This window comes from Labrus mixtus, chromosome 3 (genome assembly GCF_963584025.1).
Source record: "Labrus mixtus chromosome 3, fLabMix1.1, whole genome shotgun sequence".
Taxonomy (NCBI): domain Eukaryota; kingdom Metazoa; phylum Chordata; class Actinopteri; order Labriformes; family Labridae; genus Labrus; species Labrus mixtus.
The window spans coordinates 12,540,609-12,554,150 of record NC_083614.1 but is presented as its reverse complement, the minus strand read 5'-3'; the positions used below and the strand labels follow the sequence as shown (position 1 = coordinate 12,554,150).

General features: G+C 39.6%; 1 protein-coding gene across 1 annotated transcript; it reads right to left on the bottom strand.

Annotated features, from left to right (window-relative positions):
* Positions 1 to 865: 865 nt before the first annotated feature.
* pak2b (p21 protein (Cdc42/Rac)-activated kinase 2b) lies at positions 866 to 12,615 on the bottom strand. Its single transcript, XM_061031938.1, has 15 exons — positions 12,376 to 12,615; positions 9,949 to 10,310; positions 9,744 to 9,850; positions 9,492 to 9,642; positions 8,212 to 8,243; positions 8,012 to 8,125; positions 7,791 to 7,923; positions 7,298 to 7,361; positions 6,685 to 6,733; positions 6,143 to 6,255; positions 4,218 to 4,335; positions 4,012 to 4,111; positions 2,980 to 3,176; positions 1,810 to 1,947; positions 866 to 1,714 (listed from the first exon to the last, which is right to left on the bottom strand). Exons 2-15 carry the CDS (start codon positions 10,136 to 10,138, stop codon positions 1,628 to 1,630), a joined length of 1,593 nt encoding a protein of 530 aa, XP_060887921.1. The 5' UTR covers positions 10,139 to 10,310; positions 12,376 to 12,615; the 3' UTR covers positions 866 to 1,627.
* Between the last annotated feature and the right edge of the window lie 927 nt (positions 12,616 to 13,542).

Below are 13,542 nucleotides of genomic sequence, written 5' to 3'. Positions count from 1 at the left end.
TCTGAGATTTTTTCTTCAGTAGATTAGACCTCTCCAAATTTTCCTTAAATCAGCAACTCCAAAAACATTGAAGACATTCTCTTATATATCACATAAACATTCGGGAAAACTGAAAATTGCCAACATATTTGCACAATTTAAAAAGAGTGGAGGAGTTTGCCTGCAATTTTTTTGTAAGAGAGCACTGTCTACATTGCACGATTAAATTGGCAATGTTCTGCTACCAAAAGATTGCCAGTGAGTCTGTGCAGTCTAGACAGTGCTCTCTCTTTGGGTTAAAAGGGACTGAAGTAAGTTTTCCAATACAATTGATTATTAGAATAAAAGGGATGTTATTGTTTTGAAGAATGTGATATTGAGAAGTATTGACAACTTTACCCCCATCTTGTATCAGCAACTATAGATGCTCTGGGTAAAACTCAAAACTCAAAAATAGAAGCTCAAATGGAGCTCATTTTTCTAATACTCCAACATTAAAACATTTTGAGCCCTGTCACCATCATCTTTTAACTTCCAACTGCTCTGCTCTGCTCTTATCAACACAGAACTTCTACTTCATGAGGACGAGATTATTACTGTTACATCGCAATGCTTATATTAGTCTGGTCATTTTTGTTTCATATCGCTGCACATGAATCACTTTCACACCCAAATCACAACAGTTGCATTTATTTGAGTGTGCAGACAGGGTTGTTAGTCATCCAGAAGAGACATAAAAAAAACAGGCATCAAATTGTCTTTACGGCCTTCAACAGCTAACCACGATGATATGGCCTTTTTTACTTCAAACTAATCATTAAGTACACAATATACACATGAGAAAAGCGCATTTGTTTAGTCCAGAAGAACACAAAGGACAGAGATCGACAAACAATACTCACTTTTAATAACAACAATAGAGAAGAAAGTATAAACCCTGTCATCTAACATCTTCATTTGCCTGTAAGGTGCACCACTGGTATCAGGAGACTAATGACAACAGGAGCTGGTACAGTAGGAGTGTCAGCTCAAACACCATCACAGCACATGTTCATAATGAAGAATGTACTGAAAAGTTTCCTATAAAACTGGGAAGAGGAAATGTCCGTAAAACATGTTGAAATCGCGACGAGAAGAACTACATGACAAGGAGGCGGACACGTATGAAAATTCAAGTATCAAAATAACTAAGACACTGACGAGCTGAAATTACAAAGGTAGTAAAAATCATGGGAAGAGAAACATTGACACAATCAACAATACATTAGGCAACATTTTGCATTTGTTTTTAAGGCAGTTGATTAAAAAAAACTAAACAGAACTAGGCGTCTCCTTCATTCCAAGTTAAATACAAGCCTAGCCCCGACGTGTCAACCGAAGATCTGTTGTAGAAAAGAACTACGCTGGACTCGAAGCACTTTAGTTTGACTTGTCTTCTGACGTATGACAGAGAGTAGAGTTCATGTGGACAGCGGTGGAGTTGTGCTCAAGATTTTTGGTCTTCTTCACAGTGAGGTTTGTCAGGGCTGCTAAGGCTGCTGCATCAAGAGTGGAGAGTCACTCTTAGCCTATTGTCTGGTACATAAATCTAAATGGTTGGCACGTCATCAGTGCACAGCATGGGAAGGCAGGGAGCTCGTCTCATCCGCTAACGATTGCCCTTCATGGCCTCCTTTGCTGCCAGGATGAGCGGCGTGAGGCTGGACAGCGGCTTCGCCAGCTTCAGGAACGGATGCTGCAAAAACAAAAACAAAACAAAAAAAAGAAGGGAAATGATTTAATGAAGAGCAGATTTGAATGAAAACCCAAGAAACAGGAAGAGTTTCCAACCTGCAGCAGCTCCTTTCCTCCGCCTCTTTTCTCTACATCCATCTCCAAGCAACGGTTGAGGAAATCTCTGAAGACCGGAGACAGCTTCTCAGGGTTCTGCAGCTCAGGTGTGCCGTTAGTGGCGATCAGATATAACGCCTGCACAGCACGAAGAGGAACACAAAAATGTGTGAAATCTAATTTTCAGGAAATATCTCAATAGCTTACATAATAACGTAATAATAATAACTTCATTCATACAGCACCTTAAAAAGAGATATTTACTAAGTGCCTTGAAGGACAAAGCAAAGACAGGAAGAACAAACATTGAACAAACGATGTTCAAATCTGTTCCCGTGGTTAACAAATCAGTGTGCATGAATTTGTAAACTGTACACATGGATTTGCAGTTTAAATCTGCGTGCATGGACTTCAAGCCTGAGGGCACACAGACTTATAAAGTGCGGGAATGCATTTCCAAAGGTTTTTTTCTTTTTTTCTTAGTGAAGCCTTGATGGGCTCTGTGGAGAGTTGCATTAATATGGAGAAACAGTACAATTCATTTAGTGGATAGAATAAACCCTAAACTTATCCTGGTGTCACAAGCTCTTTCATTTTACCAACACAATACAGAAACCTGAGGTTACAAATACAATGTGAATCATACATGAATACGTTTAAGTAAAATATGTATTCCAGCACTCTGTTCACATGTCAGATAAGTTTGAGGTTTATAATCATTGTCATTTCTTCCTTGTGTGTATCAACACCTTCGCCAAACAAAGCTGATTCAAAAGTGTTTGTTGGTATTCAACTAGAAAACAAAGACAGGCAGCAGAAAAGCTGGACAGAATAATTTGTTTCTTGACAACCAGTCAACTATTTAGAACCCAACATTTTATCTGAATGTTGTTGTTGAATGTGGAGAGCATGATGGCCTCTCATGAGACTCCTGACTCACTGCAGCTGTGTCTTTATTTAAATGATCCTGACTCCGACTCAACAGGGCATTGATTCTAGTTGTCATTAAATCGGATTTTTAAACTGAACTGTTTTCTTAAGAGAAATGTGAGATTTTGTGACAGAACAGCTGGTTTATTTTGGAGTTTCTCATTTAAAAATGTTTATCAACCCGTTGTTGAAATAAGGTTAAAAAAAATTTTAAAAAAGGATTTAAAGCATTTAACTCACTCGGAGCGGGTTCTCATTCAGGTACGGAGGTTCTCCTTCCACCATCTCGATAGCCATGATTCCCAGAGACCAGATGTCCACTTTAGGCCCGTAAGCCTTCCTGGTCACCACCTCAGGAGCCATCCAGTACGGCGTGCCCACCATGGTACTGCGTTTGCTCTGCTCGGGAGTGATCTGGGCACAGAAGCCAAAATCGGCTGTGGAGCAGAAAGACACGAGTAAATAAAGAGTAACAGTCCAACAAAAGCGGCAGCTAGTGAAAGAAAGACGGCACCGTCTAAATTGTAATAAATATGTTGGCAAAGTTTCAGTACCTAAATGTTGCTAATGTTTTTGTACAATAAAGACAGTGTGGTTTTTGGTAACTGAAAACAAGAAATAACCCACAAAGGGACACAAAGGATTTTTGTTGCTGTGGTATCAATACAGATACAGATATTTTTTTGGTTAGCATGCAGGAAGTCCATTTCAAGATGAGTTGCAAATGGCAAAATTTCTATCTCAGAATATTTTCCAGAATATTTTCCAGAATATTTTCCTCACTGCCCCACCAGGGAAATTTCATTCTAAGCGAGTGGGCAGGATGGTGACTGCTACGAGACTATTGCCATCTTCATGCAGGTCATGAAGCTTTATATTCTTTTCTGTTTCCAGTAAGTTTCTTTTCAGGAAGTAGCTCAGTCTGTAGGGACTTGGGTTGGGAATCGGAGCATCTCCGGTTCAAGCCCTGGTGTCGACCAAGTCGGAAATTGGTCTGGTAGCTGGAGAGGTGCCAGTTCACTTTTTTGAGCACCTCTGCAAGGATCCTGTTTGTGCATGTGTGTTTATTTCAGCCTATGTGTGTTTAGCATGTTCAACAACAGAGTGTAAAAATTGAATTTCCCCTCACAGGATTAATTAAGTATTTCTTGATCTTAATCTTCACATCATGTCCTGCCTACCAGAAGATGCTGGTAATGTGACTGCCCTAGTGGACAGACACAGTAATTACAGTCCAGCGGCTGCACCTGATTACATTTCAACAAGACTCACTCAGCTTGACGGAGCCGTCCATCCCCAACAACACGTTGTCACTCTTGATGTCTCTGTGGATGACCTGGTTCGCATGCAGGAATTCCAGCGCCTGTAGACACTGCAGACAGGAACACGAGAGCACACAGGAGAGGATGATGGGAGTTCAGTTTGAGTTTTAAACTTCGACTTTGACAGAAGGTGGATTTGATTTGTGTGAAGATTACCTCTCTGCAGACAGCAGCTATCTGAGCCTCGTCCATACAGGTCTCTGTGACCACGTCTGTCAGAGAGCCTCCAGCAAGATACTCCATCACCACAAACAGCTCCTCGCCCATCAGGAAACTGACACACACACACACACACACACACACACACACACACACACACACACACACACACACACACACACACACACACACACACACACACACACACACACACACACACACACACACACACACACACACACACACACACACACACACACACACACAGTCAAGCACAATGTCACACACTGCTGTCTATACAACTATTTGATTTACTGTCATATTATATATACAGAGCACAGAGCACGTTTTTATCGACCTCTCCATCTTGATTGATTTTTGTCACAAACAGTTCGATGATGTTCGACTCAGAAAAAATTCAGCTGCTGCACGCTCAAAGATGGAGTTTACAAAGCACAATAAAGTTTTAGAGGTGGACTATCCTAAAACTTCCCTTAAAAGCTGATCCTTTTGTCAGGTGTGGCAGTCTCAATCAGAAGCTGTGTTTTTTTTATCAGTGATTTATCTGGTTATCTTTGGGGTGAAGCATACTCCATTCGCAGGTCAAATTTAAAGATCACTGAACAGAGAAAACATCAGGATCTGAAAGATGTCAGCTGTCAAGTATTTGGGACTAAAATCAGAACCAACCAAGTAGTGGTCAACCGTTTCAATAACGTCACCAGTATTATGTTCTGCCACAACACGGATTTTGGCAATATCGTCATTACCGGTTTAATCATGTGTTGGATTGTAGCTCATACACGTGACAACACTGATGCCAAAGATAGCCCAACCAACAAGCTGCTGTGGTGGTTAAATAGAAGTAGTAACAGAGTCATTTGTGACAAACAAAAGCTCAGGCTGAGTCCCGGCCTTCTGCATGTTTCACTCTCATGCACACTAAAGAGTTGAATAGGAGGGTTGTGCTGCGTGAATATGCGTTCATATGCACGGTCCCTTTTGATTTGAGATACCATGACATAAAACAGTTACCGCAAAAAGCAAAAAATCTGCCGGAGCTTAAAATGTGCGGATGAAAACACAGCATTGATCTGGGTTGAGCTTTCAGTGATTTAAATGTGGAGAGATAACATCTTAGTTGAGCGCTGAGCGAGTTGGGATCAGAGGTGATAAACAGCAGAAATGTTCACGCTCCACTCTTCTAACATCCTCGTGTCTTCGGCCACATTTGAACTTTCAGGGTACGGTCACACTGGCCATCCGTACCGTGCCCAAGCACGCTTCAACCCTAAAGTCCAGTTCGTTTGACCAGTGTCACCGCTCCGTATCGTGCTCAGGCACGGTACACTTCCTTGGCTTTGGCACACTTCGGAGAGGTGTGCTTCAGCACGGTACACTTCATGCACGAGCACAAGCACGCGGGTAAACAACGCTGACAGCCTTCATTATGGAGAAATCCAGAGTTTCATGGCTGTGTCTGACTAAAATGACACAATATAAGACACAAAGTAGCTGTCATGCTCTGTGCGGGCGTCCGCGCAATAAATAATAATAAATAATTTATTTATTGCTGTGTCTGATTAAAATGGCTTCGAATAAGCTGTAAAATCAGAAAAGTAGCTGTCATGCTCTGTGTTGTTCTTTGATGTGCAGACACGGACTCGACTGTGCGTCTCTTTTTCTCTCTCTCTCTCTCGTCCGCCTGTTTGTAAACTGAGCACGCTTCATAATAACATAAAGCATGCATGTGTTGTATTAAGACGTTATGTGCAAGAGGTAATCATGCTTAGGCACGGATAGTCCTGTGTAGTGTGACCGCGGGCTGCGCCGGCCAGCGGGGGAATGGCGCTGCAGGGGGGCAATCATGCTTGGGTACAGCACGGTACAGATGGCCAGTGAGACCGCGCCCTCAGACTCACCTGTCTAAAAAGTTGACGATGTTGGGGTTCTTTAGCTCCTTCATCACCAGAATCTCGTTGATGATCAGCTCCTTCTTCGGCTGCTTCTGCAGGTTGATCTGTTTAATGGCCACCTGGGAACAACAACAACAACATGAAAGGTGCAGAGATTAAAGAAACAACAAAAGAGATCACTCATGTCCAAAACAATAATATTGGATTTTCAAACTTTCCATCATCTTTGTAAGACAAGTGTAAGCATAATATGAGCATTAGTTTCTTTCTTCAAAAACTAAGAAGAGTGAGCATCTTTTGTAAGAGGAAATACCTTCTTATGAAGTTAAATTAATAAAGTTCTTTGCTCCATTTATCACCTCAGAAGTTTTACGTATCTGGACTTCTCTCTTACTACGCACATTTTAAATAGATATTGCTGACTAACTAACTTTAAATATTTTTGCAACAAGTTCACTTTCATATCTAAATGTTAATGCAATGAGTTTGACTCTGCAGTGTCTCTGGTTAGACTTCTTAGATGTTCTCATCCCTCAGTCACTCTGTACCTCTTGTCCTGTGGCCACATCGATAGCTGTGAAAACGGTTCCTGATGCCCTGTGAGAGGAACGAGACGAGCAGTTTACTTTAGTGCTAGTTTAAACATACAGCCAATACTTTCCACTAAAGTATTTTATTATAATAAACAAGAAGCACACATATAAAACACAAATGTATTACCACAAAATCAAACCTCTTAAGGTGATGAGGTCACAATGATGCATTTTAAGAATACATGTTACACGGTTCAGTAAATAAAGCTTGTGGAGAGCTGATTTGATTGAAAAGACTCCTTAATGAAAGACAAGAAGTGACCAGAAGAGGAGGGCAGAAACTCACAGGCTGTAGGTCTCTACTTCATAACTATCAACAGTACCGTAGGCTAAGAGCTCAACTAGCATACAGGAAGTTAGCAGGACTACAAACTCCACATGGTGAAAACTGATAGTACTAAAAAAGCTACACACAAACTGACCGTTTTGGACTTGAACACAATAAAAACTATCACACAGGAAGATTGGAAAACATGTTTTAACTATGAGAGACCCCTCAAAACAGACTGAGATTTAAACATTGGTGCGACTTCTATTCCAGATTTTACGGTACTGTGTGTAAACTCACCCCTGACCGATTTTTTCATATCTGGTGTATTTCTTCTTGGGATCTCCGATGCTGACGATGGTTCCTGTGAGACAAAAGACAATTGCACATTTAAGACTTTGGTTGTCACAAAAACACAAAAATCTTAAACTTTGATGCAGAAAACAAATCTAATATCAATACCCATTTCTAAAACAACAAGAATAGAAGTACAAGACATCACATTTTTGATTAATTTCTTGTTTTAATGACCAACACATGCAGGTAAACTCGGTACTGAAACATGTTCAATGTTTTTGTACAATTTAGAAAGTAATCTCTCTATTTGGGTTAAAAATATGAATAAAATTGAACTTTTTTTAAAGCTTTATATATTTTTTAAATATGTGGTTTTAAAATGTTTCAAAGTATTGAAATCCTGGCAGCCTTAATATACACATAAAAAAGTCTGAATTCAAACTGTTGTAATGATATGACGTGTGTTTGAAAGCTGAATGATTTAAAGATCATTTACTCAGTCTGTCCATGATCTCCTCATCCGACATCTTGCCCTTCTTCTTCTGTCTGTCTGCAGCCTTCGAGGCGACGTCTCCGTCCACGACTGTGCTCGGAGCGGGGAGGGGGTCGATGACAGAGCGGGTGTACACCTGCACGACAACCACAGACACACAAATAAACAAACACATCTCAGATTCTCACACAGTAAAGTAAAAGATGAAAATCTGGGGGACTCACGCTCTTTGTGTGTTCTGGTCTGGGAGCCACGATGGGAGGAGGAGCTTCATCATCGTCATCATCATCGATGTCTTTGATGTTCGGAGAGGACGGTTCAGTTCCTTTTTTGGCCGGCTGATTCAGAGAAGAAGTCTGTTAGTCTTCATAAGATAAGAAATACAGCATGAATATAAAAGCATGTGTTTAAAAGCAGTACTCACAGACTGAGGCCCGGGACTGAACGCGTCTTTTTCTGTGAACGACAAAATCAAAGAGGCAAAGTTTTACACATTGTACCGTCTGTTCCTTCAGTGTTTCAGAAATAAGACAATTGGATGAATTACAATGTTTGACAAAGTTAACTATTATATACTTGATCCACAAAAAGGGAAAAAAACAACATTGTTAAGTCTTAGGGCTTTACCCAGCTCCAAATTTGTGTCGGTCAAATCAGGTAAAACTGTTCAAAACTTTTTTTTTTTTTTTTAATTCAGAGCCACACAAAACTCCTGTAATACATTACACGAGTGTATTTATTTACTTTAATGCATCTTTTTCAGTTTTCCCTTTCCAGTAAACTACTTTCCAAACGTCACGTTGCTGCTCTTAACAAAATAATTTAACCAGTGGAAGTATTTTAGTCTACTTTAACAAATGTATCCACAGTTTGAGTCACAGTGCCCTTCCAAAGAGCATCAACAACTTATTTCTAATATGAGCCTGCTTTATTCAGTGTTCTTCTGGTTTCATTACTCTGTCTGTTGGTTTTTAAAGTAGGTGACCTCTCTCTGTAATTCTGCCTGAGTGAACAATGAATACCAGAGAGTCCTGTTGTGACTCCGTTGGTAGAGTTCACAGTCTGTGTTTGCTCCTGAAAGTGAACAATAAGACACATAAGACTTGAAAATGCAAAATATCAGCTGCATCATCATCAAACAGGATGTGACTCTAGGCTTCCCTAACTGATGGTTACTTTTAGGTAGCCTTCCTCGTCTTTTATTCATAATGTTTAGAAACACAGTCCAACATCTTTACAACATCAGTTTCCGTTAATGGGAAATAAAAAAAAAAACTTTAGACAGAGTAAGGTAATTCTTCTAGTTCAGGCCACGTTTACATGAAAACAATCCACTGAAATCAGAATCCCTTTCTGTCTGGGTTTGAAAAAAAGTTCCATGTTTTGATAACAATAGCTGTGAACATGGATCCAAAAAAAACAACTAAAAGCACTGGCTCATGGCTATTGGCTGGACTCGTAATGCACATATGTGTAGAGTCACCGTTTTCAGAGGAAAGGCATACTGCCAGTGTACAAAGTTGACAGACATATTGTAGTTTTCAAAAGTTTGCCCTCTGGAAACCATTTTCAAAACTTTGTAATTTCAAGCAACTAAAATCGATTGTTGCGTAAACAAAGCCAAAACGCAGGAAAAGGTTACTTTTTTGTGTCTGAAAGCATCGTTGAGTAATGAGGTCCTTAATGTCAAAGGTAATATCTCACCTGAAGAGGAGAAGCTGAGGTACTTCTGGCGGCCGTTGCCCGTAGAGTCGTAGAACTTGAGAACGTCGAGCACTGCCTGCGGGTTCTTCTTCTGCTCCGACTTGGTGATGTTTGAGGTCTGCAATAGTCGAGCCCATTGCTCCGGCATACCCTGTGTGTGACACACAGCATGGTGGCAACATGGTGAGGAAAACGACGAGCTGGAAGGAAAAACTATTAACGTGTGAGATCAAGCAGATGCTGGAAACTCACAGTGAACTCTCCTGTGACAGCATCGAAGCCCACATGTATGGTGTGTTCAAAGTCTGACGGCGGTGAGATCTCTGGTCGTTCCTTGTCTCTGTCTTTCTTTCTACCACCTGCAAGTTGACGAAACATTATCAAGCTTACACATGACAATGATTGCCTCGATCACAAACAGACAAAGAAACTGAAATTTATTCTGCCTTTGTGTCACCTTTTTCTGCCCCGGAGAAGATTGAGATGATCTTGTTGCGAGGTTTTCTCTCCTCGGGCACAGACGGCAACGGTTTGGAGCTGTGATTGGCTGAGAGCGAGTCTTTCCCGGAGCCGGTGCTGAAGATGGTGCTGCTCATCCTGACCGGGGGGGCGGGGGGTTTATCCTCAGGGTCACCGTTATCACACATCACTGGAGGTGTCTGTGAGGCTCACAGGGCTGAGAGGGCTGCGGGCGAGGAAGGAGAGGGCAACAAACAGAGAGGGAGCGAGGCAGGGCTCACGTCAGCATGAAGCACTGCTGTGCTCATGTGCTGCAGGAGGATTTAACGACAGCAGAGCAGAGGAAGCACCAAGGGTTACCTGGAAGAAAATAAGACACACATTTCAGACTACTTCTACATCTGTGACTACATTTCCTATGAACCACTTCCCAAAGCGGCATGCAGTAAGCACATTGTCATGTCTAAAGTTATCACTTGCCTCTACACTTTTTTAAACATAATATCACGATTTCATGCTGTGAGAAGTCAAGTCAGATGTTTTACACAACTTCGAATCATCACAAAAAATTATTTTTGTATGAAATAAATTGAAATATAATGTCAGTTTTTGGCTTTAGATTAAAGACTGAGCCAACTTTGAATATTGTTATTGTAGAAACCTTGATGAACACTGACCCAGGTGTTTTTGTTATACTGGTAAACCTATATAAGTATATCATCTTGGAACAATATCTATGTCAGGCTCTACACCTGGAAATGACAGGAGAATTGGCACCATTGAAGCTGTGCAGTGTTCAGTAACACAACACTGAGCAGAGATAAACACAGGCTGTCATGTTTCAGTCTCATTATATCATCTATAATTATTATGAAGATTCAGCACAACTCTGGAGATGTCAAGCTAGCATTTTAAACTTCAATACAGCACTGGTAAAAATAATAATAATCAAACAATCGTAACATCTGTTTTAATACCACAACAACCAAAAAAAGAAGTCCTTGACATTAAATATTGGTTTATTTCTTGATTTTAATGACCAAATATTGCAGACAAACTCCTGAACTCCACTGCTCTTTTCGTTGCCCCAGCTTTTGGTTAATAATATGACTTTATGACGATCTTACGTTTTTTAATGCCTCAGTAATTTTTACGATATCGTCTGAGAATGCATCGTGTTTACCTTTTTTTAAAACTAACAACCTTTACACAACACACTACAGTACAAAAAAGCAGTGAATCATTTACGGAAAACTTACATAATTTGACCAATTTAGAATAGAATAGAATAGAATTACTTTATTGATCCAAACTGGGAAATTGTGGCGTTACAGCAGCAGGTTGTCCAAACACACAATATGAGCAAATATAATATTTAATAATAATATTAAATACAAAGTAAATAAGCACAAAAAATACAAATATCAAAACTAAGAATGGGAATATATACAACCAGGATTTAATTTAGCATTACTAGTCTAAATTATGAAAGATTAAATGTAAATGTGCAAAAACAGAGTTGTAAAATGGACAGTATTGAGATGTGCAATCAGTGATACTATAAGTTAAAGTGCAGGAGTGTAGACATGTCAACATTTAAGATGTGAATGAAAACAAAGACTTGTTAAGATTTAAAATATAATCTACAAGAAGAACAAAACAGCTTATTTTAATCACAACTCATACAAGAGTCTAATAAGATAAGAGTCTCGATACCACTAAGGACCTGCCAAACGATGCCAGCATAATGTCTAGTTCAGACAGTGTGAATGTGATTGTTTGCATTTTTTGATGTATTTATCCCTCTTATATGCACCTATCTCATAAAAAAAGATGTGGTTTTCTTAACGCTTCGGTAATTTTCGATACTATCAGTCATTAAAATAACATATTCTATCAGTCATTAAAATAACATTGGTTTAAAAAACGATAGAAATGTTGATAGCATTGTCAGCTGCCTCTTTTGTGTCACAGCTGAGGGATAATCACGTTAAAAGTGAATGAATATGGAATAATAAAGGTTGATATTATAACAGTGAACAAATGCTATCTATTAAGTGCGCCTTTCCAACATTTAAAATGCTAAGATATTGACATCTGGCCCTTTATTTATACATATAACGGTGTATATGTGTGCACAAAAGTGTCCTTCAGATGAGTAACAACAGGGGCGGCTAGCATGCTAACGTCACCGTCCACTACTTCACCAACAAGTGTGCTAGCTACGAGCTAACATTAGCAAGACATACTAAACTAATGCCTGGACTATAACGGGACTATTAATGAGCCTGTTAATGTTTCCATAGTCTGAACAGCAGATTCAAGTGTTTGGCGGGACAGGAGGTGAGTCAAATAGAGTATAGACTAGCAGAGACAGGCTAAGTCTTGAGGCTAACAAGAGGCGGTGCAGGTTAGCGGGGCTCACCGGAGGCTCCACAGCAGCTCAACTTCAACACAACTTTATCACTACGCTCCTCGACGCTGTGGAAAACGTTTGTTTATCCTGTGAAAGTACTTCCTTTGTTATATGGGGCTGCGGTGGTCCAAAAAATAACTACAATAACGGAGTAAAAACGTGACTTTAACTATTTACAAAGCAACTTTTCTGGTGTCTCCGCGGCCCCGGGACGACTCCGCTATGGCGGAGGGGAAGCGGAACTACCGACCCAGCCCAGCCTACTCAATGTTTCACATGAAGGTTGTCAACATTCACGATACTACGATACTTTCCGATAAAACCATACAATCTCTGTTATTGTAATAATCTAAATAATCAAAAAGTGCATAATCTTTGGAAAAACGTACAGATATCCAGTCATGTTAAACCAAAAGACTTCAAGAGAGAGAGAAATCTAATATAAATAAGTTGACAACCAACTTTTTTGAACAATTTAGACAATGTGCAGGAATAAGCCTGCAGCTTTTGTAATAAAAACAAGAAATAATCAAATATAACAAATTACCCAACAATAAAGCAGTAATAAGAAATGGTTTATAGCCATGCAGTATGCAAAATATAAACAAGGCCTGCACATTGTTTTACATTATATTATAAAGCATTTTCTTTTTAACAACGAAAATTGACACCAGTTAATCCGAGGGTATAAACTTCATGTCTGACCATTTCATCCAACAGTTCAAACAACAGTTGCATACTGAGTGAGAAACATAAAGGTGAGAAAGCATCGCTCCTTTACAAAAAATAATTTATCACAATGAATTCAATTCTGCGATTAACTGTGCAGCCCTAATATGATAAAGATATGTGTAAACATCATAGTGCCTCAAAATGGTAGTATGTGCATGTATGACATTCGAAAATAAATAACAAAATGAAGGACGCATGTACAACTTTATATATAAAGCTTTAAGGTTGTCTTATTATTGTGATTATTATTTGTGAGATCATTACGTTGTGATCCGTGGCTGAACATCAGAATCAGGTTTGTTTCCAAGTGTGTTTACACATACAAAGAATTAGTCTCTGTGTTTCTGCTACTAAAACAAATAACACTTAAGTTAAAAGCTTGTGCCATTGGACTTAAATAATAATAAACAGTAAAGAATGAAATATGAAAAACAATTTGAAACA